At 40.8% G+C, this 25004-nt stretch overlaps 1 protein-coding gene across 3 annotated transcripts in view; it reads left to right on the forward strand.

Annotated features, from left to right (window-relative positions):
- Positions 1-9910: 9910 nt before the first annotated feature.
- The window catches only part of LOC105474828 (thiamin pyrophosphokinase 1), a 391525-nt gene continuing 376431 nt past the window's right edge, over positions 9911-25004 (forward strand). For 2 of the 3 annotated variants that reach the window (XM_011729643.3, XM_011729641.3), the window contains exons 1-2: positions 10328-10416; positions 10775-10833. In XM_011729643.3, coding sequence (XP_011727945.2) covers positions 10791-10833 — 43 coding nt within the window. In that variant the 5' untranslated portion in view covers positions 10328-10416; positions 10775-10790. Of the gene's footprint in view, positions 10030-10327; positions 10417-10774; positions 10834-25004 lie in introns of those variants that run through there. The other variant, XM_011729642.3, reaches the window with a different exon arrangement.

A 25004-nucleotide genomic window follows, 5' to 3' on the forward strand; every position in this document is an offset into this window, starting at 1 on the left:
GGATTACAGGTGCCCAACACCCCACCCGGATAATTTTTGTATTTTCAGTAGAGACCAGGTTTCACCATGTTGTCCAGGCAAGTCTTGAACTCCTGACCTCAGGTGATCCGCCAGCCTCGGCCTCCCAGAGTGCTGAGATTACAGGCTTGAGCCACCACACCCAAATATATAAAATGAATATAGTATTCATTTTAAATTTACTTTCCTCCTCCTTAACTAGTCTTGTCTTTCCCCATCTTAGTAAATGAAACTACTATATGCTTTGATGCAAAAGCTAAAAATTTAGGAGTCAAATCTCTCACACTCTATATCTAATGCATAACCAAAATGTCAATTCTGGTCCCAAAATATTTTCCAGATCTTTTCACTCTGTTCACTCTAGATCAATTTGCCATCATTTGTTAATAGATGTATCAATTAGGACAAAGGGTGAGTATCACATAACCAACTCTTGCCCCCTCGCCCCTCAAAAAAACCCAACTAAATACGAGTGGCTTAAACAAGATAGAGCTTTCACAAACAGAAGAGTGGTTTAACAAACAAGAAAGGAGTTTGTTCCCTTCATTACTGAGGGCCAGGTTGCTGACTCCTAAAACAAGGATTTTGTTTTGTTTTGTTTTAGACGGAGTTTCACTCTTTGTTGCCCAGGCTGGAGTGCAATGGTACGATCTGTCGGCTCACCACAACCTCCACCTCCTGGGTTCAAGTGATTCTCCTGCCTCAGTCTCCTGAGTAGCTGGGATTACAGGCATGTGCCACCACGCCTGGCTAATTTTGTATTTTTAGTGGGGACGGGGTTTCTGCATGTTGGTTAGGCTGGTCTTGAACTCCCGACCTCAGGTGATCCGCCCGCCTTGGCCTCCCAATGTGCTGGGATGACAGGTGCCAGCCACCATGCCCAGTCAAAGATGTTTTCTAATATGCCAGTGACTTTCAGACTGTAGGGTGTTGATGCCTGCGAGTTTACGGAGTGATTACCAAGTGTCCCCAAATTTTTATGTACTAAATATTATCCATAGATTAAATAAATGGTAGTATTGATTTAGTTTATATTTATTCTATGATATAGTAGACATTGCTGTGTGATATGTACACCTTATGTTGGCTAATGAATCCTTCACAAATTTATATATATATATATATATATCTAGAGAGAGAGAGAGAGAGAGAGTGTTTACCATGCACCATGTACTGTGTTTGACAGTGAAAATATAGCATTGAATAGATCAGGCCAAATCCCTTCCTTGTCATGGAAGAGAAAGTCAATAAATAACTTAACAAGACAAGTGTTCCCAAAAAGGAAAACTGTGATAAGAGAGCGTAATCAGAGGAGGTTGTTTTAAATTAAAAAATCAAAGAAGGCTTCTTTGAAGAGGTGCTATGTAAGCTTAGAATGAGCCAATTATGTGAATAAGTGGGGAAAAGAGAAGGAACATTCTAGCAGAGGGAAAAGGAATAGAAAAGACTTGTTCAAAAACAGAAAAGAAGCAAGTTTGACTGGTACTTCACACGTAAGAAGAATGGTGCAGAATAAGATTGGAGATAGAGAAAAGCCAGTTTATTCAGGGTCTTTTCAGTATGCATTTTATTCTAAAATTAGCTGATGAGTTTTCAGCAAATTGATATGATTTATTTCAGAATTTAAAAAGAACTTGGACTATGGTTTGATGTCAATGTGCAGTAAATACAGGGAGAGATGAATCTCCAATCAAAGGGTCTATTTGGGAATAATATACAAAAAAATTGCAATTTGGGATACACAAACCAGGTAGCCCCTAGGTGTGTCCAAAGAATGAAGGGAAAGGCTGGGGTTTTATTGGGGAAAAAGAGGAAGGTTAGGTAAGGGGGTACTGTCAGTATCTTATGGGAACTGGTGACTGGCAGCAGTTACTAGGTAAAATTTATAAACTGAAAGTCGTAGCAAGCCTTCGACGTTTTGGATTAGGTTTGTGAGACAGCTCTTGGGGTAGGTATTTGTGACATGCGTGCTTCTGCCTATGGTCCCCTGACTCTATTTTAATTGGGTATGCCAAAAATGACTCCATTTTGCATAATCATTGTTCACAGTGGGTACTAAGATCAGAGGGGACAAGGGTAGAAAAGGGTCACATGGGCAGAAAAGGGTCATATGGTCATCTGGGTGCGGCACACGAGTTGACTAGTTTGCTTTCCACATCTGTTCTCCTTTTTCTATTTAGTAATAGCCTCAGTTTTTACCTGGCCATATCACCTCCGTGAACCCCGAAAATTTGAGACAGGTCTCAGTTAATTTAGAAAGTTTATTCTGCCAAGGTTGGGGACGCACCTGTGACAGTCTCAGGAAGTCCTGAGGACAGGCGCCCAAGGTGTTCGGGACACCGCTTGGTTTTATACGTTTTAGGTAGACACGAGACATCAATCAATATGTATGAAGTACATTACTTCCGTGCAGAAAGGCAGAGACAGCTCAAAGCAAGGCCCCCCCCACCGAGGGCTTCCAGGTCACAGGTAGGAGAGAGACAGATGGTTCCATTCTTTGGAGTTTCTGATAAGTCTTTCCAACGGAGGCAATCAGAATATGCATCTATCTCTGTGAGCAGAGGAATGACTTTGAATAGAATGGGAGGCAGATTTGCCCCAGGGGTTCCCAGCTTGAAGAGGCCCAAGATATTTTCCTTTCAAGCTTCTCATCTAAAAGACTCCATTTTCCACCTGTCCCTAAAGCCAGATTGAAGACATGTGATTAAGTCCTGAACAATTTGTTTTAAGCAAAAGTAGAGTGTGAAACTTTCAGGAAGCTTCTAACATTGCCTGAGCCCTGTACTGAAAAACAGTGATGATTTATAAATTCCTTCACCCTTTCGTTTTCTGAGACCCATCCCTAGCCCTGCCTTGCCTTTTGTGTTCCAGGAATGAATTACCTCAAAGAACTACCCTTTCTCACATGAGGTAGATAAGACTGTGTCTGTTTCTCCTGGCTTCTGTAATACTCTCAGATGACTCCCTTGTTTTTGCCTGAACCTGCTGACAAGGTCAGTCATGAACTCTCCAAGTCCCCATTGTTTGTCTCATGAATGATTTAGCTGAGATTAGAACAGTTTGTCAGTTTGAAACTAGCCAAACACTGACATAAACATTGCCTGTTCCGCCAACCGACCAGGACTTCCCCTGATTGTAAAACAACCCCAAATGGCAATCGCCCCACGTCTGCTCCTTTCTATAAAAGTCTAAGAAGGGCTGGGCACAGCGGCTCATGCCTGTAATCTCAGTGCTTTGGGAAGTGGAGGTGGGAGGACTGCTTGAGGACATGAGTTCAAGAGGAGCCTGGGCAACATACCAAGGCCTTGGCTCTACAAAAAAAAAAAAAAAAAAAAAAAAAAAAAGAACCAGGTGTGGTGGCACCTATAATTCGAGCCACTCAGGAGGCTGAGGCAGGAAGATGGTTTGAGCCCAGGAATTTGAGGCTGCAGTGAACTCGGATCATGCCACTGCAGACCAGCCTGGGAGGCAGAGTGAGATGCTGTTTCTATGCTAAAAACAAACAAACAAATCTAAAGGAAAATCACACTGCCAAGACACTCTGACATTAGGGTCTAGGGTGTTCTGCTTATTGCAAAAGACTGAATAAAACCATCTCCTTAATTGTCAAGATCACGCCACTGCACTCCAGCCTGGAGACCCTGTCATTAAAAAAAAAAAATTAAAAACATATATAATATTGTTCCAAACAATGCTATGATAAAAGTGCTCTGCAGTGAAATAAGTTTTGAAAATACTGTACACTATCACCAATATCCTTTGGAGTTTATAACACATTATTCACTTTTAGATATCTTCTGAGGAACGCAAGTAAAAAAGCTGCTTAGGCTAGGCGCGGTGACCCATGCCTGTTATCCCAGCACTTTGGGTACAACACCCAGGTGGGTGGAGTGCTTGGGCTTGAGTTTGAGGCCAGCCTGGGCAACATGGCAAAACCCTGTCTCTACAAAAAATACAAAAATGATCTGGGTGTGGTAGTACCCACCTGTAGTCCCAGCTACTCAGGAGGCTGAGGTGTGAGGATCGCTTGAGCATGGACAGCAGTGGTTGCATCGAGCCAAGATTGTGCCACTGCACTCCAGCCTGGGCAACTACAGAATAGTGTTAAGTTATTGTGATTCTCCTGCCTCAGCCTCCCGACTAGCTGAGATTACAGGTGCACACCACTACACCTGGCTAATTTTTTGTATTTTTAGTTGAGACGGGATTTCACTATGTTGGCCAGACTGGTCTTGAACTCCTGACCTCGTGATCTGCCCTCCTCGGCCTCCCAAAGTGCTGGGATTACAGACGTGGGCCACCGTGCCCCGCCCTAAGGTAATTTTTATATGCACTGGGAAACCCAAAAATGTGTGCAGCTGACTTAATTGTGGTATCTGGAATCAAACCCACAGTATTTCCAAAGTATGGCTGTATTAAAAAGAATGAGCTAGACAAATATGGCCTCATGTGCCATATTTATGGCACATGTGGAATTAATATTTTAATTCCACTCGTGGAAAAATGTCACCAACAGAGTAAATTTTGTAAATGTAAATGGTAGAATAGCCGGGCGCGGTGGCTCATGCCTGTAATCCCAGCACTCTGGGAGGCTGAGGTGGGCGGATCACAAGGTCAAGAGACCAAGACCATCCTGGCCAACATGGTGAAACCCTGTCTCTACTAAAAATACAAAAATTAGCTGGGCGTGGTGGCATGCGCCTGTAGTCCCAGTTACTAAGGAGACTGAGGCGGGAGAATTTCTTGAACCTGGGAGGCAGAGGTTGCAGTGAGCCGAGATTGTGCCATTGCACTCCAGCCTGGAGACACAGCGAGACTCCATCTCCAAAAAAAAAAAAAGAAGAAATGGTAGAATGGTCTCACTTCTGTTTTTGATTATGCATAGAAAATGGATTTGGAAAGTCATAGAGAAACTGAATTGTTAAAACGACCTCTGAGAAAAAGGGATATAGTAGGTAGGAGCCAGTAGGGTGAGAGTGATACCAATGTTTATTTCATGTACTTTTTAAATTATATTAACACATTTTTAAAAATATGTATATTAAAGAAGTTTAAGACGTTTATAAAAATGTATATTAAAATAAATTTAATGAGTAATTATTGTTAACCTTTGGTACATTTGGGGCTTCCAAGGAAAGCAGGATAAATACAAACACGCGTGCATACATACATACGTGGAACAATTTTCAGGGGAGAGATTCCAAATCTTCAACAAAATTTTCAATTGATTCTGTGATCCCAAAAATGTTAATACTGATGGTAAACAGGGCCACAGTGTGACTCCACAAAGTAGGAAGGAACTCTAAGTAGTAAGATACATCATTTTCTCCAGGATAGAAAGAAGGGTCTTCTGTCTTCCTCACCAAATATTCTCCGGCTCTGCCCTCATTTTCTTATACTGGTGGCGTTCAAAATATATGGTGTATTTGCCGGGCATGATGGCTTACGCCTATAATCTCAGCAATTTGGGAGGCCACAATGGGCAGATCTCTTGAGGCCAGGAGTTTGAGATCAGCCTGGCCAACATGGTGAAACCCCATCTATACTAAAATTACAAAAGTTAGCCAGGCATGGTGGCACAAAACTGTAGTCCTAGCTACTCAGGAGGCTGAGGCATGAGAATCACTGGAATCCAGGAGGCGGAGGTTGCAGTAAGCCAAGATGATGAGATTGCAGCAATTCAGTTCCATCTTCAGGCTCCACTTCTAATTCTAGTTCTCTTGCTATTTCTGCCACATCTGCAGTTACTTCCTCCACTGAAGTCTTGAGCCTCTCAAAGTCAGCCATGAGGATTGGAATCAACTTCTTCCAAACTTCTATTAATTTTGATATTTTGACTTCCTCCCTTGAATAATGAATGTTCTTAATGGTATATAGAATGGCGAATCCTTTCCAGAAGGTTTGCAATGTACTGTACTCAGATCCATCATAGGAATCACTATCTATGGCAGCCACAGTATTACAAAATGTGTTTTTTAAATGATAAGACTTGAATGTAGAGGCCGGGCGCGGTGGCTCAAGCCTGTAATCCCAGCACTTTGGGAGGCCGAGACGGGCGGATCACGAGGTCAGGAGATTGAGACCATCCTGGCTAACACGGTGAAACCCCGTCTCTACTAAAAAATACAAAAAATTAGCCGGGCGAGGTGGCGGGCGCCTGTAGTCCCAGCTACTCGGGAGGCTGAGGCAGGAGAATGGTCTAAACCCGGGAGGCGGAGCTTGCAGTGAGCTGAGATCCGGCCACTGCACCCCAGCCTGGGCGACAGAGCAAGACTCTGTCTCAAAAAAAAAAAAAAAAAAAAAAAAAAGACTTGAATGTAGAAATTACTCCTTGATTCATGGTCTGCAGAATGGATGTGTTAGCAGGCTATGAAATCATTAACTGCCATCAGAGTTTTTGGGTGACCAAGTGCACTATTAATGAACAGTAAAATTTTTAAAGGAATTTTTTTCTAGGAGGTGAAATAGTGGGTTTAAAATATTCATTAAACCATGCTGTAAACAGATGTGTTGCCATTCAGGCTTTGTTATTCCATTTCTAGAGCACAGGCAGAGTAGATTTAGCATAATTCTTTTTTTTTTTTTAAAGTTGTCCTGAACATTTATACATAGGTCTTCCTGAAGACACACATTTTCATTTCTACTAAATACCTAGGTATGACTTTAAAATATATGTGTGTATGTGTGTATATATATGTGTATATATATGTGTGTGTATATATATGTGTATATATATGTATATATGTGTGTGTGTGTATATGTATATATATGTGTGTGTATATATATGTGTATATATATATACACACACACATACATACACACACACACTTTAACTTCTGGGATACATGTGCTGAATGTGCAGATTTGTTACATAAGTATACATGTGCCATGGTGGTTGCACCTATCAACCTGTCATCTAGGTTTTAAGCCCTTTATGCATTCGATACTTTTCCTAAGATTTAGCATAATTTTTTTTGTTGTTTGTTTGAGATGGAGTCTCGCTCTGTCGCCCAGGCTGGAGAGCAGTGCTGTGAGAGCAGCGGGGTTTCACCATGTTGGTCAGGCTGGTCTCAAACTCCTGACCTCGTGATCTGCCCGCCTCAGCCTCCCAAAGGGCTGGGATGACAGGTGTAAGCCACCGTTCCTGGCCAGATTTAGCATAACTCTTAAAGGCTCTAGGAATTTTAAAATGGTAAACGAGTATTGGCTTCAACTGACAACCACCAGCTACATTAGGCCTTAACAAGTGAGTCAGCCTGTCTTTTGAAGCTTTGAAGCCAGGCATTGATTTTTCCTCTCTCTCTAGCTATGAAAGTCTTAGATGTCATCTTCTTCGAATATAAGGTTGTTTCATCTCCATGAAAAATTATCCCTTAGTATGGCCACCTTCATCAATGATCTTAGCTAGATTTTCTGGTCAACTTGCTACAGCTTCTTCATCAGTACTCACAGCTTCACCTTGCTCTTTTATGTTATGGAGATGACTTCTTTCCTTAAACCTCATGAACCTCTGCTATCTTCAAACTTTTCTTCTGCAGTTTACTCATTTCTCCCAGACTTTAGAGAATTGAGAATCAGGGCCTTGCTCTGGATCAGGCTTTCATTCAAGGTAATGTTGTTGGTTGTATCTTCTACACGGACCACTCAAACTTTCTTCATAGCAGTAAGGTTGTTTATCTTTCTTATCATTTACTTGTTTAGTGGAGTAGCACTTTCAGTTTTCTTAAAGAACTTTTGCATTGCATTCACAACTTGGCTAACTGATACAAAAAACCTAGCTTTCTTTTGACAAAACTTTCTCACTAATCTTATCATTTCTAGCTTTTGATTTAAAGTGAGACACATGCAATTCTTCCTTTCACTTGAACACTTAGAGGCCATTGTGGGGATATAAAATGGCCTAATTTCAACATTGTTTTGTCTTCGGGAATAGGGAGGCCCAAGGTGAGAGAGATACAGGAGAATGTACTGGTCCTGGGGCAGTCAGAAACGCACAACATTGATCTATTAAGTTTGCCGTCTTATAGTGGCATAGCTGGTGGCACCCCAAAACAATTACAAGAGTTAACATAAAAAAATCACTGAACACAGATAACGATAATAAATATAGTATTAACGGAAATGTTTGAAGTATTGTGAAAATTACCAAAATATGATGCAGAGACATGAAGCGGGTGTATGCTTGTGGAAATATGTTGCAGATAGACCTGCTTGATGCAGGGTTGCCACAAACTTTCAATTTGTAAAAAATGCAGTATCTGTAAAGCACAATAAAGCTAAACACAATAAAAGGAGGTACGCCTGTAATTCCTGGTATGAAGTACCATAGTTCTCCATTTTTTCCCCATTAGTTGTTAATCTGTTTCACATTTACTGAACTTCTCTCGGTGAGACACGCTGTGTGGCTGGAGAAATAGCAGGGAAGGAGACAGACATGGCTCCTGCTCTTAGAGAGCCAGCTCTCTAGTAGGGGGAGACACATCATTAACAAGTAAACTGTGCTAGAGTGAGGTTTCAAAGGCGAACAATTAAATTTTGGTCCTTGTTCTCCTGGAGCCTACATTTTAGGGTAATTAAATAAAATATGAAAGACCTCAACACTGACTGGAACATAATAATCGATCAGTAAATGTAAATTTTTGTTACTGCTTAAAAAATCGGTTACAATCTGCCATTGAATTCATTGTTCAAGATTGCGTTCTGAATACTGGTGATGTGTTTTTGCCATTTGACTACCTTCTATAATTTGCCTTGCCTGCTTATATCCTTGGTTATGATTTTTCTGGTTTGGCTTTTACTAATGGACATGTAGTTCTGAAGCAGGAGAATAGGGTCCGGAGGCAAGGAATGTAAGGTTGCTTCACGCTGACTTCCTGGAAATAAATCAAATTGAAATACTTCAGCAATGACAGGAAGCATCCTCTCCATTTACATAAGGCTTATATCCACTAAATGAGTTTGAACTTTACTTCATCCTCTTCATTTACATAGAGCATATGCCAAGTAACCAATGGAAACTTCTAGAGGGCATTTAAACCCCAGAACATTCTCTAACGGCACTCTTGAGCCCCTATGCTCGGGGGCTCCTAACTTATGGGGTGTACTTTCATCTTCAATAAATCTCTGCTTTTTTTTTTTTTCTTCATTCTTTCCTTGCTTTGTTTGTACATTTTGTCCAATTCTTTGTTCAAGACGCCAAGAACGTGGACACATCAACTGGTAATAGCTCTTCATTGAATAAACACATGACAACCACTTGTCTACTACCTGTGCTGATAATTTCCTTGTATTACACTCGGTTGTCTTTTAGGTTCGTTAAGGTCATATTTAAACATGGACTTTTGAGATTTGTTGTAGCTAAACCCGTATATAAGCATTTAGGCTTCCTCCTTCTTTGGGTCTTTTCTTGTTGACGCCCATGCACACAGCTGTAAGCTTTTCTCCTGTTAAACTTATGTCAATTTGACCTCTTAGGCCCAGGTGGAAACCTTAAGAGGGTAGAGGGAGATTAGGTTTGCTCAGTATTGGAAAAGCCTGTATTGCAAGAGTGACGCTTTGCAGCTGCAGATAGGTGGCTTGAAGTTTCTTCCAACAAAAAAATTGTTTCCACAAAGCAAAGGAAGGAAAGCTCTTAACGGAGTGTTCCCTAAATAAACAAAGTTTTTTTTTTTGTTGTTGTTGGTTTTTGAGATGGAGTCTCACTCTGTTGCCCAGGCTGGGAGTACAGTGGTGTGATCTCGGCTCACTGCAACCTCCGCCTCCCGGGTTCAAGCGATTCTCCTGCCTCCGCCTCCGGAGTAGCTGGGATTACAGGCGAGCGCTACCATGCCCGGCTAATTTTTTGTATTTTTAGTAGAGACGAGGTTTCACCATGCTGGCCAGGCTGGTCTCGAACTCCTGACCTTGTGATCCGTCCGCCTCAGCCTCCCAAAGTGCTGGGATTACAGGCGTGAGCCACCGGACCCGGCCAGGAAGGAAAGCTTTTAACCCGACGGCTCAGGGAGGACACCGGTAAGCAGCACTGTGTAGTTTTGTTTGGCTCGGAAGCCAGGTCAAGCATGGGTGATGGGGAATTCACCACTTAGTTTGGAGCAAACGGTAGCCTCCTTTCTAAAGCTGACTGAGTGCAGAGGGCTCGGCAGCAATGCCACAGCTAGCAGAACCAGCCCAGAGAACGCAGCATTGGAGACTTGAGGCGGATGGTGCCGGACACAGAGCACGGGGCGCGGCTCCCACTTGCCTCCGGCTCCCGGAAGCGGGCGGGGCCACCTCGCGTCCCGGGGGCTAAAACCTGCGAGCGAGGACCGCGCGCGAGGCTCCTTAGCCGCGCGCCGAGCGGTTGATCGCCGTAGCTCCCGCAGCCTGCGCTCCCCACTCTGTGGCTCCATCCGCCATTGTGTAAGTGCGACTGCCGCCGGGCGCCCGGGCCGCGGCAGGGGGCGGCCGCCTCTCGCTCCCCAGGTTCCCGGATGGTGACGGATCCACGGGCAGAGGCGGCAGGGGCAAGCCCTCGGACCTCATAGCAGCCCGCGCGCGCCGGTCTGCGGTGAACCCCGCCCGCGGCGGCGCTGCAGGCTAGCCGTGGCGGGTCCCAACGCTGGGTGCCGCGCCGCCGCTCAGCTGGCTCCTGGGTCCCGAAGCGCGCCGTTGCCGAGTGCCGGGTTCAGGCGTCTCCGGTGCTGTTAGTTTTGCGCAGTGTTTAATTACAACTGAGAAAGTCTAACTTCACTTTTTTTTTTTTTTTTTTTAAATGCAGAGGCCAATAATCCGTTATGGAGCATGCCTTTACCCCGTTGGAGCCCCTGCTTTCCACTGGTACTGTATTTCTTTCCACGTTTTAGTGTCACTGACATGCCCCTCCCCAGCGACGGGAACAGGTCGAAAGGACGGGGCTCTAGAGCCAGCGTGACTTCCAGCCTGGGTTCTGTCCCTGATTTCCTAGCTCTGTACCGCTAAGCATATCAGCCTCTCGCCGGCCTCATTTTCCTCATCTGAAAAATGAGCTTACGTATCAGTCCTTGCTGTGAGGACGAAATGACACGATGTGTGTATAGTCCGCCTGGAGCCCAGTAAGCTCTTCCCGGCTGTTGCGCCTCCACCAGCAGCACGAACAAATCTGGAACGTAGCGGAACATTAGACATTGCAGGCATTAGGGACGGTCATCGTTGCTTGACCGTGATGCATTTTTAATCCATTCACAGTGCCCCGAGCTTACCTAATAAAAGATTGGTAAATGGTTATATCAAGTGCTTTAAATGTATGTGACACTCAGGATTTTTGTTCTAAGATTTGAAATTACTGTGTAACTGAGTGCAGGCTGGGCTGCTCCGCTGCTTGCCGAGCCAATCAACAAGGACGAAGTGCCCGGAAAGGAAAGTGACTACTTTCCAAAGCTAGCAGTGGGGAAGTGGTCCAAGCTTCTGCCTTAAAGAAACCATTTCAAATTTGGAGAAAATGCAAGGGCTTAAAAAGGGGAGCTTGGCATCGGGGCTCGGAGGCCCCAGTCTCTGTGACTCGCTCAGATATTTATCTTGGGTTGTTGCCTCATCTGTTGAATGGGCTGGCGCCATCTGGAGTATAACTGGGTTGCAAATTAACTGCAGCCTTGAAGTAATCTCCGGGTGGAGGAGAATGCAATAGTCGCCTGAATTGTTTCAAGATTAGTCTCTGGAACTTCAGACGAACACATAATTAGATAAGGGAAACGTTGTGTAAGGGGGTGCTTGGGGGAAAGAAGGAGAGCAAAGATTATCATCTCATTGTTAAAGGTAAGACAAGGCATGGCACAGGAAAGAGAAAAACTTTTGAAAACAAGACATTTGGGTACTTCACGTGGAAATAGATGGAATGAATGAGTTTGAGACAGGTTGTTAGCATTCATTCTTGTGTAATTGACTACTGTGTGATAATTTGGTAATGTTAAAGTATTTTTAATTATTTTTCTCATAACTTTCATAAATTTAAACAGCATAATTGTTTAAATGTTTACATTTGTTTTCTGTCAACATGAATTCATGGGTCTTGTTTAGGGCATTGAGTTTAACTTGTACGTTTTTCCACATGCTGGGAATAGTAGGTGACATTGACTCCTTACTCTCAAGTCATGTTTTTGTTTGTGACAGGGTCTTGCTTTGTTGCCCTGGCTGGAGTGCAGTGGTGGTATTATGGCTCACTGCATCCTCGACTTCCCATGCTCAAGCGATCCTCCCACCTCAGCCTCTGGAGTAGTTAGGACTACAGGTGTGCACTACCCGACCTGGCCACTTTTTAAATTTTTTGTAAAGAAGGGGTCTCCCTGTGTTGCCCAGGCTGGTCTCAAACTCCTGGGCTCAAGTGATCCCAGTCTCCTGCTACCACGCACAGTTATGCCAACTGCTTTATATGCATGTTTATGTCTTATTCTACAGGCGAAGGAAAACAGTTACAGAACTAGAATCTTAACCCGGTTATTGTTTCAGGAGGTTAAAAGGTTGAGCGTTTATTACCTTAAACAGCTTTTCAAAAGTTAAAAAAAAAAAAAAAAAAAAAAAAAAAAAAAAAAAAAAAGGCCAGGTGCGGTGGTTCATGGCTGTAATCCCAGCATTTTGGGAGGCTGAGGCAAGAGGATCACCTGAGGTCAGGAATTCCGAAAGCAGCCTGGCTAACATGGTGAAACTCTGTCTCTACTAAAAATAGTCTCTACTAAAAGTTGGGTGTGGTGGCACATGCCTGTAATCCCAGCTACTCGAGAGGCTGAGATAGGAGAACTGTGGGAGAATTGCTTGAAGCTGGGAGGTGGAGGTTGTAGTGAGCTGAGATCGCGTCACTGCACTCCAGCCTGGGAGAGAGAGAGAGACTCCATCCTCCATCTCAAAACAAAAACAAAAAAAATCCAAAAAAAACCAAAAAAACAAAAAAAACCCAGAAGGCATTGGCAAGCACATTTTGCAAATTTCCTACTTCTCGTTTATCCAGTATTACCAGGACAAATAGCATTTTCTAGAGTAAACATTTGATTCGAGTGATCTGTTGACTTTCAGATTTGTTACTGAAACCTCAGAGCCTTACTGTCTGAAGATTTCTGATGGTTTCTAGGTTAAAAGACATATATCAAGAGATACTGACTGCTGCGCAATAAAGATTATATTGAGGAGCTATAATATCTGAGTTTAAATCCTAGCTTTGCCACTTAATAGTTATATGACCTTGTACTTCCATTTCTTCATCTGCAATATAGGAATACATCATAGGGTTATTATGTGTATAAATGAATTAGTACAAATCAAGCACTTCAGTAGCTATAAGCTGTTCAGCAGTAAGTCTGAGGGGAAAGCAAAAAGGCAGTTGAATCTCAGGGTGGATACTGAGATGGAAAAGGAGGGAGCAGATAGCTCTGCCCCTATGTTTTTATTAGAGGCTTAGTGGGGAAGGCCTTGACTGCTTAAGTCAGGACATTTGTAAGTTCCACATTGGAACAGGGCGGGTAGGGAAATGGTGATATGTGAAGTAGAGATCCAGGGGACAGAATCCAGTGCTCCCTTGGGTGGTTCTCACAGTCTCCTCCTGTTGTTCCTATGGGTAAAACTATGTAAGATTCTTGCCTTATCTGTAGTTTTGAACTTGAAACAAGGATTCGGGCAAGTTTGTGATTACTCTAGATAAGTATAAGGTATTTAACAACAGAGCTGTTACTGTAAGAGCCAGTGTAATGCCGGTCTTTTGCAGTAATTCAGTAAATTTTTGAGGTTAATTTTTTATTGGAGCGATTCCCTTTATCAAACAGATTTAGTGTTTAATACTCATCTGGCAGAGAAGTTTTTCTGATAGCAGCTTCTGTGAATTTGATTTGTTGGTGTTATCTGTAATGCTTACTAAGATTCAGTATAGTAGGCAGTCCAGCGATAAAGGTAGTTCTCTACAGATTAAGAAGTTGCTAAGAAAAGTTTTGTGGACCAAAATACCCTCTGGGATGATCACCAGCTCAGGGAAAGATGGAATTCTTTTTAAAATTATTTATTTATTTTTTCATAACTAAAATAAGTGCCCATTATTTAAGAACAAACAACTATCTACCCTAGAATGTGAAAGTTTCCTGTATTCCCTTTTCCAGAAATAACTATTATTTCTCCTACTTTAAACAAAATGGGTTCATATTACAAATTGTTTGTAAATTACTGTTTGGGGGCAGTGAGTTAAAATACATAAATATTTGTTACTACAAACATTATATGTGCTCTTTGTTCATTTTTTAATTTGTTTTTCAAACTAAGTAAAAAGTGTATCCTAGTTACCAGACATTATCAATCTAAAAATGTATGTGTTCTTTTACATTTTGTGTGTATGAATAAACAAAAATAGGCCTATTGAATACCCTTTTCTGCAACTGTTTTCACCTACTTTGTTATGTCTGTGTGTATAGATATCCCAACTGTTTTGTTTTTTTAATGGGCAGTATGGACTCAAATTCACTGGTCTTTCTTTTTTTTTCCTTTTCCTTTTCTTTAGAGATAGGATCTTGCTCTGCTGCCCAGGCTCCAGTGCAGTGGTGTGATGATTGTTCACTGTAACCTCTGACTCCTGGGCTCAAGCAGTCCTCCTGCCTTGGCCTCCCAAAGTGTTGGGATTACAGGCATGAGCTGCTGTGCCTGGCCTCACTAGTCTTAACAGACGTTTGTGGTAGTTACTTCCAGTTTGTACTATGACAGACTACAATGCATGTCTTTGATCCTACTATTTTTCATGTTTATGTATTTTAGTAGTGTCAATTTCTAGAAATGCAGTTGCCAGGCCAAAGGACATGTCTGCATTTCTGGTTATCAAGAGGATCTATCAGCTAACTGGTGTATATTCTTTGGTACTAGGTGCTGAGGGGGATACAAAATTGGAAGAAGTGGTCCCTTCTATCCAGGAGTTTATGGTCTAATTGTCAAGAACAAAACATAAGATTCCAGTGAGATTTGAATTATGTATTATAGAACCCACATAGGAACTGTAGAGACCAGGATGAGAGGCAGGCTGGAGTCGGCAAATAAATCATGGGGTAACTCTGACATCAGCTGGGCCTCCAAAAGAGCACTGGATTTAAATGGAGAGAAGCACAGGGAGGTTTCCAGAAGAGCATCGCAGGTGATGGGCCATCCTAGAGAGGGAGCTCAGTGCTACATCTGGACATGAAAATAGACATGGTGGTGAGTGAGAGATAGTGTGACTAGGTTGGAGCGTGCTCTTGAGGGTTTTGGAAGAACGTGGTTGAACAGTGAGGGTAGAATCAGATTGTGGAGGAAGAGACATTTATCGCAGAGAAGGAGATAGTTTTTGAAAGTTTCTGTGTCTTCTGCCTTTGGAACATTCTATACAAAGCAGCTTTTTATAAACAGTAATCCCCCCTTATCCTAGAGTGATATATTCTAAGAACTCCAGTGCAGCGAGTCACCCACCTTTTTTGGCACCAGGAACTGGTTTTGTAGAAGACAGTTTTTCTGTGGACCAGCGGAGGGGTGGGTGGTGGTGGTGGTTTCAGGATGACTCAAGCCTTACGTTTATTGTGCACTTTATTTCTATTGTTATTGCATTGTAATATGTATATAGGTATATATTATTTCATGTAGTATATGTAGTGACAGATCATCAGGCTTTGGGGTCATGTGAGAATCTAATGCCCTGCTGATCTGACAGGAGGAAGAGCTCAGCTTCACTCCTTCCTGCCCTACTGTGTGGGTGGGTTTGTAACTGGCCACAGACGGTCTAATTTACAGATGATTTGAAGTATACAGGAGGGTGTGTGCAGGTTGTATACAGATAAGGGGGGACTACTGTACTTTAAAACTCATTTAGATGTGTCATCGATGTCATGGTTCTGATTTACCAACCAAATATAGGTTAAAGTCCTTATCTTGAAGGCAGTTTTCAAGTGTACAATAAATTGTTTATTAACAGTAGTCACTGTGATAGTGCAATCACCTCTTTGTACTAAGGTAAACTCACATACCCACTATTTCCTTATAGGAACATTTGTTCTTGCGTCAGTATTTTCCCTTAGCTCATGCTAAATTTGCCACCTAGAATGATCTTTGCCAATCCTTAGAATTATTATTCTTAAATTTTAGCCATTCTGTTGGGTGTGTATAGCGGTGTCTCTATGATTTTTGTCATTTTTCCTTATGACAGATTTCTCATAATGTGTTCATTGACCTTTTGCATGCCTTCTGAAGTGTTTACGGCTCTTACTCATTTTTTCAATTAGATTGTCTTTCCTTTTTTATAAAAACGTATTTTAGGAGTTTTAAAAAAATATATTCTGGTTGCAGTTCTTTACATTTTGATTTTCTCATTATTAAAATAGGGAGAATGACACTTTCCAAGGAGAGTTGTGAAAATTAAACAGTGTATGTAAAGCATGTAATGGTGACATGTAAGAATTCAAGCATTTTAAGTGTTTTTTGTCTTTTTAAACTTTTCATCTGAAGGGTTTTTATTTTTAAATTAATACAGAATATTTAACCGGTAAGGGTGTACTATTGCTGTTTGAGGCCTTGTAAACGTAGGTGCCTTTTCAACATACTCTTAGACATCTAAACTTTTTGCTGTGTTCTTCAGTGCCTGTGATCATTTCAGTTTTTATCATGAAAATTTATGTTCAGAAATTACTATGCTTTAAACTTTTTTTAAAAAAGTAAGGTCTATTTACTTTAAACACTTTATAGCCAACATAAAGGTAAATAAATAGTCAAATCTCAGAACAGTTATTTGCCTTGTGCTTATTTCACAAACTCAAGACACAGCAGTTACAGAGGTTTGAATTTCTAGTCTACTAAGAATACTGATCTTTTTATTTTTATCTTTTCAAATTTATTGAGGCGTGATTGACAAATAAAAGTGCTATATTTAGCCAGGAGTGGTGGCTCTCGCCTGTATTCCCAGCACTGTGGGAGGCCCACCCATCTGCCTTCACTGCACTGTATTTACTTCTTTAAAGATCCTGTCTGCAAATACAGCCATGTTCTGCGGTTCTGGGGGTTAGGACTTCAACTTATGAATTTGGTGGGAGTCGGGGGGTGGGTGGGCACAATTTAGCTCATAACAAATAGGGTATGTCAATTAGCTTTTCAGCTGTAAACTAAAAAAAAACATCGACTGGGTCCATATTTCAGTATTACCATGATTTCCCAAAAAGAGGTTTTAACATGTAATTCTAATAGCATATAGGTAGTATATGAAGCAGAGTCAATTTTGGTCTTATTTAGTTGCTGTTTTCTACTTATATACAAAGGTTTTTCTGTTCATTCCTGTTTATCCCTTATGGGCCACACTGTAGTAGATGTTGTAGGAAAATAAAAAAGGGTTGACAAATCTTACTGTGAAAGATTTCAGTATATAACAGGCTGTTTAGTACAACACAATGGAAATGTAATTTCATGCATCATATAATTCAAAACTTTCTAATAGACTCATTAAAAAGGTTACAAATTTTAATTTTAAGTTTATGTCTTATTGAATCTAATCTAATCTAAAATTCTATTATTTTGACATGTGGTCAATGGAAATCATTACTAATGCTATAGTTTACATTTTTTTTTTTTTGCACAAAATCTTCAAACTCCAGTGTGTAGTTTACGTATCTAGCACATCTCAATTCAGATGATAAATTTTCATTAGACATACTTGATCTATATTTAATTTGTGATAATTTGTCAAATGTTTTGTTTTTATTCATATTAGCAAGGAGCAACTTGTAGCCTTGTAACTTTGGAATGAACTTTATAGGCAAGGAAAAGAATATTTTGTTTCCAAAGAAAGCCTTGGGAATGGATACTAGAGATAGAACTGGACTAAAACCTAGGTTTTCTGATTATCTATTTCCCTTAATATTATAATGACTTTTGTTGTTGTTTAAAGCAGTATGCCTGCTTTAAAACCTAGAAAACTTTCGGGGTTATTGTTGTTGATGATGTTGTTGATTGGTTTTTTAAGATACTTTCATCTGGTATGGTAAAGAAATTTCTGGGCCGGGCGCGGTGGCTCAAGCCTGTAATCCCAGCACTTTGGGAGGCTGAGGCGGATGGATCACAAGGTCAGCAGATCGAGACCATCCTGGCTAACCCGGTGAAACCCCGTCTCTACTAAAAAATACAAAAAACTAGCCGGGCGAGGTGGCGGGCACCTGTAATCCCAGCTACTGGGGAGGCTGAGGCAGGAGAATGGCGTAAACCCCGGAGGCGGAGCTTGCAGTGAGCTGAGATCCGGCCACTGCACTCCAGCCTGGGCGACAGAGCGAGACTCCGTCTCAAAAAAAAAAAAAAAAAAAAAAAAAAGAAATTTCTGGCTAAAACTGCTGTGTAAGGATTAGCCTTATCTGCTGCTTAAGGATTGTGATATTTTTGTTATCAAGGGCTATCTCAGATAGTGGAAGATACGAATTTGTGAATTCTAGCTTCGAGGATTTTATGATACTCTCCTACCCAATCAGAAATCCTCCTATGTAGCCCTCAAATCTCTGGAACGTTTCCGGAACACTCCCTGTGTTGACTGTTCAAGGTTTTCTTGGTATATAAGGTATAATTGTTGGAATCCTTCCTTTTTATTTCTTTCAGCCTATTTCTAATTTACTAAGACTTGCTGTTAACTACCCTTTACTTATATTTTTACTTATTATATTTGGTGTAGTTTAACTTTTCTTCATATTTTGTTTTATTTTCATATTTGCCTTAATTTTTGCTGTACTTTTAATTAGATTAGTTATATTTGATGACAACATTTTGATGCATCCTCATTGTCAAGGAGCAAATTGTTTCTCTTGCCTTAAATAAAGATCTCATTAACTTTATAAGCTATCTTTTCCACATCATCTAGACAATCAATTTCCTTTGATTCAGTGGTATTTAGTCTTGTGGCACCTGCCCCCCATCTTTCCATGTTAGCATTTTAATAGTTCATGCCTTTAGAAACTAAAACTTCTAAAGTGAGTTTAAAAATAATTTTAAATCTTTAAAAAATTATCTAAATTTATATTTTGTAGCATTATTAGAAAGAATGGGTTTTTTTTTTTTTTTTAGATGAAACAATTAAAAATATCAAGTGAGCCTGTGGGAGTGGTTTTAATATTCACAGTGATAAAATGTTACAGCATAATTACACCAAAAAAATCTGTGGGTATTGACACATTAACACCAGATATCTTTGAGGTTTTCTAGGAAAATGAGATGTGTTTGTGCGTTAACTTTCCATCAAATAAATTTTATTTTTTTTGTTGCTGTTGGTAGAATGCATCCGAAAGTTATTCTTTGTAGGTGGCAAACAAATGCTGAAACAAATGGATTTCATTCTGCGTATTTCTGTATCTTTATCATACCATTGTCTTTGAAGGTATTCATTTTTCACAGTGGAATTGTTTCTTTTGTTTTTATGACTTCCAGTGAATTTAAGCTTTTGATTTACTCGTATAGGTCATGTGTAAGGTTTTGACTTGCCAGCCCAATTGCTGCCAAAAAACTCTTCTTTTTTCAAAGTAGGAAAACTGTTCTAGAAAAAGTTTCTTCCTAATCCAAGTACATATGCTGTGAGTGAATCCTTTGGATGGGTAGGAGGCCTTTACAAACTGTACCATTCCTACTGTGTGTCTTCCTTAGTAATCCTCTGAGATAGCCATCTGGTTTTTTTGCTGGAACATGTTCAGATAGCTCAGTCTTTTTGAGCAAACATGTACCGTTATTGGACAGACAACTGATGACTAAAAATGTGTATTTAAAAGAAGCTGAAGTTTACCTTTAGTTCTCTTATTTTCCACCTTAAATAGCATAGAAGATCTTTACTTGTTTTCTACCTAATTACCCTTCAATTACTGAAAAATCTTAACCAGATCATAGTCAAATGTTGAACAATTATTTGAGTGCCTGCCTGCTGTGTACTGGGAACCATTCTAGGCATGGGAAGACATATCAACAATTTTCTTTTCATTTAATGCTTTCCAACCTATCCCAATATAGGTATCAGTGATCTGCTTCTGGAAAATCAGATGTCTTCGTCAAGAATGCTTACAGGGTCCTGTTTTCATGATTTTATTTTTATTTTTTGGAGGCGGAGTCTCACTCTACTCAGGCTGGAGTGCAGTGGCATAATCTTGGCTCACTGCAACCTCTGTCTCTAATGTTCTATTGATCCTCCTGCCCCATCCTCCTCAGTAGCTGGGGCTACAGGCGGGTGCCAGCACGCCTGGCTAATTTTTGTATTTTTAGTAGAGACGATTTCGCCATGTTGGCCAGGGTTTTCTCGAACTCTTGACCTCAGGTGATCTGCCTGCCTTGGCCTCCCAAAGTGCTGGAATTACAGATGTACAACCATGCCTGGCCTGTTTTTGTTTTATTTTATTTTATTTTATTTTTGGAGATAGAATCTCGCTCTGTTGTTGAGGCTGGAGTGCAGTGGCACAATCTTGGCTCACTGCAACCTCTGCCTCCCGGGTTCTATCAGTCCTCCTCCCTCATCCTCCTGAGTAGCTGGGATTACAGGCGCGTGCCAGCACGCCCGGCTAATTTTTGTATTTTTAGTAAAGACGGGGTTTCGCCATGTTGGCCAGGGTTCTCTCGAACTCCTGACCTCAGGTGATCTGCCCGCCTTGGCCTCCCAAAGTGCTGGGATTACACGTGTACCACCATGCCTGGCCTGTTTTTGTTATTTTAAATTGCAGCTTCTGCAGGATGTTGAGAATCCTGAAGAGGAAGGTCTTGATAAATCATCAGGGGAAACAATGAGTGCTTTGGGATTAAAGAAGAAAAGAGGAAGCCGGGGCAGGAAAATGGAAGGTCGCACAGTTGCATACCTTGTTTAAGTTTATAAATTTCTTTGTATGGTGCTGTAAAGTCTTGTTACTTACGTTGAAATTCTTAGGCCAGTAACATTGGCATGCCTCAATGCCTGTAAGAAAAGCAGAATCTCATGCCCCACTTCAGACCGACTGAATAAAAATCTACATTTTAACAAGACCCTCTGTCAGCCTTAATGTTCCTTAAAATGTGAAAGGCACTACCTAAGAGGAATAGCAACTTCCTTTTAAAATAATTAAAACAAAAACACCCTCCATCACATTTAATGATAACATTTATCATTATCTAGAACTTCTTTTCAACGATTAACATCCAGTGGTTTTCTTTTGAGCTTTATTGTTGTCTGTGGAAATGTATAGTGTGATAATGCGTTCAGGACACGTACCCAGTGGCAGAGGATGGCTCACCTGAGTGCAGTGTGGGGAGGTGATACCTTTTTCCATATCAGCAACATCTGAGGTGCATATCCACTTTTTTGGCCCTTGGTCTGCCTCTCAAAATGTGTACATGTAATGCTAATATTCTATCAATGTAGTTGGTTAAGATGTGACTTCAGGCTTTTCTCATATATAATTTTGTTTTGATGTTTTATTGAGTTTGGGGGAAGTAAATCTAAAATTTTCCTTTGTAATTATTGGCCAAAAATTACTATATTATGCGACATATACACTCTATAAAGTTTGGGTGTTAAAATCACGCGAACAATTTTCTTTTGGAAGATTGTTAACCAGAGAGATGTTCTGTAAGTTATGCCTCTTTAGGCTTTTCAATTCCTGAGTATCCCTTTACAAATGAGACATCTGTGACTGAATACATTCTTCTAGATATGGCTTGAAGTCAAAGAAAGTAGTCACATGATCACATTCTTTTCTCTGGATGATATCATCCTATTAAATAAGCCCATGCTTTTGATTTTGGGGAATGATAGTTGAGGAGTTGTGAAGTTTGAAGTCAGTAAAGCCTTTTCTGACCTCACTTTTTTTTTTTTTTTTTTTGGATGAATCTGGCATCTGAATTGATTACTATAAGTCAGAATGTATCAAAGCCATTTGAAAATGGAATTAAAATGGCCTCTTGGTGAAAAATACTTGTTAATACTTGTAATTATGGTTTCTTTTCTATAGGGGAAACATACGTTCTCAGGCTGTTTAACATTTTATTCATTGAGCCAACATTGTCTGTTACGCATGTGGCATCATACTAAATCCATGCAATTGAAATACATGGTCCAAGGTTTCACGGAGATTAGAGCCTAGTAGGGCAAATGGATAAGCAAGTGAGACATTGGAGTACAGTATGATAAGAGACATGCAGGGGCAACCTTGGATCACATCGGAAGGATTTGCGGGTTTATTGAAGGCGTCTGGAAAGAAGAAATATTTAAGGTGGTAAATTGTTTTAACATTTTTATTTTTGTGATTAACACCGAGATGTTTATGTACCTTAGTCTGCTTCTGATTGTATGCTGAGTGTATACTTCTGGGAGTAGAATTAAATAATCAAAGTTCTGAGCCTCTAGGGTTTCCAGTATATGTTCTTAGGTGGCTTTCCAGAAAGGCTGCAGCAGGTTATGTGGCAGTGTCAGCACACTAGTGTGTCTCTTTCAATGTGTCCTTGTGGCAGTGGATGCTCTGCAACTCTGGATGGAAATATTCATGGATTATCGCTGCTGCTGCTTTTTTCACTCCCACATCATGATTTTTGCGGTACTCTTGGTAGTACCGCCCATAATCTAAGGTGGAAAACATTGTCCAAGACTTGAAAATGATCAGAAAAGATTGCTAGGAGTCTTTTCAGTGGAACGCTGGGCTTGGTTAGTGGATCCTGAAGTGACTAGATACAGGGTGTATACCTTTCACTTTTTTTTGATTAGGCAGTTTTGCAACATTGTAGGGATAGAAGTTAACGAATAGTCATGCAAATGATTCTTTTTTTTTTTTTTTTTTTAGATGGAGTCTCACTCTGTTGTCTAGGCGGGAGTGCAGTGGTGCAATCTTGGCTCACTGCAACCTCTGCTGCCCGAGATTAAGCAATTCTCTTGCCTTAGCCTCCTGAATAGCTGGGATTACAAGCACCTGGCACTGCACCTAGCTAAGTTTTGTATTTTTAGTAGAGACGGGGTTTCACCATCTTGGCCAGGCTGGTTTTGAACGCCTGACCTCATGATCCACCCACCTTGGCCTCCCAAAGTGTTGGGATTACAGGCGTTAGCCACCGTGCCCAGCCACGATTCTTTTCTATAATAATGCAAATGGAATTTTGTCCAGTGCGATAGAATTTATTTCCACCCTGAAGAAATATCCCCAGATAGTATGTTTCATTGCTCTATAGCAGAGATTACTAAACTTCCCGTTTTAGTCTTCAGTGTCTCAGTAATTTTTTCATCGGGCCACCAGCACCAAATACCTCATAGTAACTTCTATGAAGTAATTAGGTCCAAAAAGCCTGTTAGTAGTTTGTACAGTGTCCCCTGTTGGTTAAGTGAGGCACCCTGAATGCTTTGCCAGTCAGCTTGAGAACCTTTCTTGTAACCAGATTCACCATTGATTTCAGTAATACTCTGCCCACACACACACACACACACACACACTCTTATCTCTCTCTCAAGTTTGTACTCATAACCTCATTAATTGATGAGCTGAATAATATCTTTGGCATGTGTTCCCTTTATATTTGCATGAAGGTCGTCATTCTAAACCTTTTCGAAATCACTCTTTAAGCACCAGTTAAATTCTCCTTAATTTGTTGTTAATTTAAAAGGTGAGTAAATCGGTCATCTGAACTTTCTTTGAAGTCGGTTTCCTTATCTATAAATGACCCGTCATAGACCATGAGAATTAAAAGTAAAAATGCATCTGTAAAAGCATAGCATGGAGCCTTTGAGGACAATGTGCAAAGTGGGCAGGTCACACATACCTTGGAGCCTGGGGGATTCCTCAGGTGCTCATCCCATAGAAGGGACTTAGGCTAGGCTCACCTGTGCTGCAGGGTGCCCTGGTAATCACTCCAGGAGAGGAATCTCAACTGCCGCCCTCCCACCCCCACAAAAGTTCCACATATTTGCTGGGACCTCCAGGTGACCGTGTGACACTGTGTGTCTGAGAACTTCCAGGTTACTCGAGTGGGGAGCTTGTGTTGCTAAGCTGATAATTTCAGCCTATTTTTGCATTGTTAACTCTGACCTACGGAACTAGCTCCTTGAAAAGATCCAGAAACTGGGGAAGGGAAGGAGGTGAAATGAACTGCAGGACCATCTGTATTTGTATTTATATTCCCTCACTTGTTTTCTAAAAAAGTGAAATGTATCCAGTAGTCATAACTTTCCATTTGGACAGCAATTATATAGTTTTGTCATTTTAATTTCCATATGCTTGATCTCATTGTGCTACTAACTGTAGATATGACTTTATTTCCCCAAACCAGCGAGTGTTGGAGTCAACTCTAAAAACGTTTTCTTCTCCTTCAAATTTTAAACTTCTAAAATTATAACTAAAATTTGGAAATAGAATAGCATATGTTTAGGCTTCATGAGATATCCAAGGAATGGAAAGTAAAAGAAGCTGACCTAGACTGAAGTACAAGGCTAGGAATATTTACATAGGAACATCAGGCGTAGATTAGGACTGAGAAAAAAGAGATGGCAATGGGAATTTACAAGTAGGTGTCCAATACCCAAAGCTCTAAAGTAGCTTACAAAACCACAGTAGTTAGGGTGTGGGAAGCCTGGTGGAATATTTATACTGTTTTGTTCAAAACTATGAAATAGTTTCCTTCTTTAATTTTTGCTGTCTGTCTTGATCCAAATTACTATTATCATAGGAACAATTGGTTTCTGAATTGGTTCTCAATTGAACAATTGGTTCTCTCTTGCCTATTATCAATTCAACTGATTTAGTCTTGTCTGTTTCAGTGGATCTGTTAGAATCTGCCTGCGACAATTCTTGTTGATTAAAAAAAAAAAATGCCAGTGAAGGGAACCATGTGCAGACCAGCTCATACTAATGACATTCATAGAAACTAGTGATTCCATTGAAGTGTGCATTGGACTGTGACACTAGATAACTATGAAAGGATTAGGCATATGGTGGTATTGTATACTTGAAGCCTATCATAAATTTAACCTTTCTATTACGGTTAGGAGATGAGTTATTGCTTCCACTTGCCAGGTAAAAACAATACTTGAGTTG

The sequence above is a fragment of the Macaca nemestrina genome, chromosome 4, assembly GCF_043159975.1.
Source record: "Macaca nemestrina isolate mMacNem1 chromosome 4, mMacNem.hap1, whole genome shotgun sequence".
Taxonomy (NCBI): domain Eukaryota; kingdom Metazoa; phylum Chordata; class Mammalia; order Primates; family Cercopithecidae; genus Macaca; species Macaca nemestrina.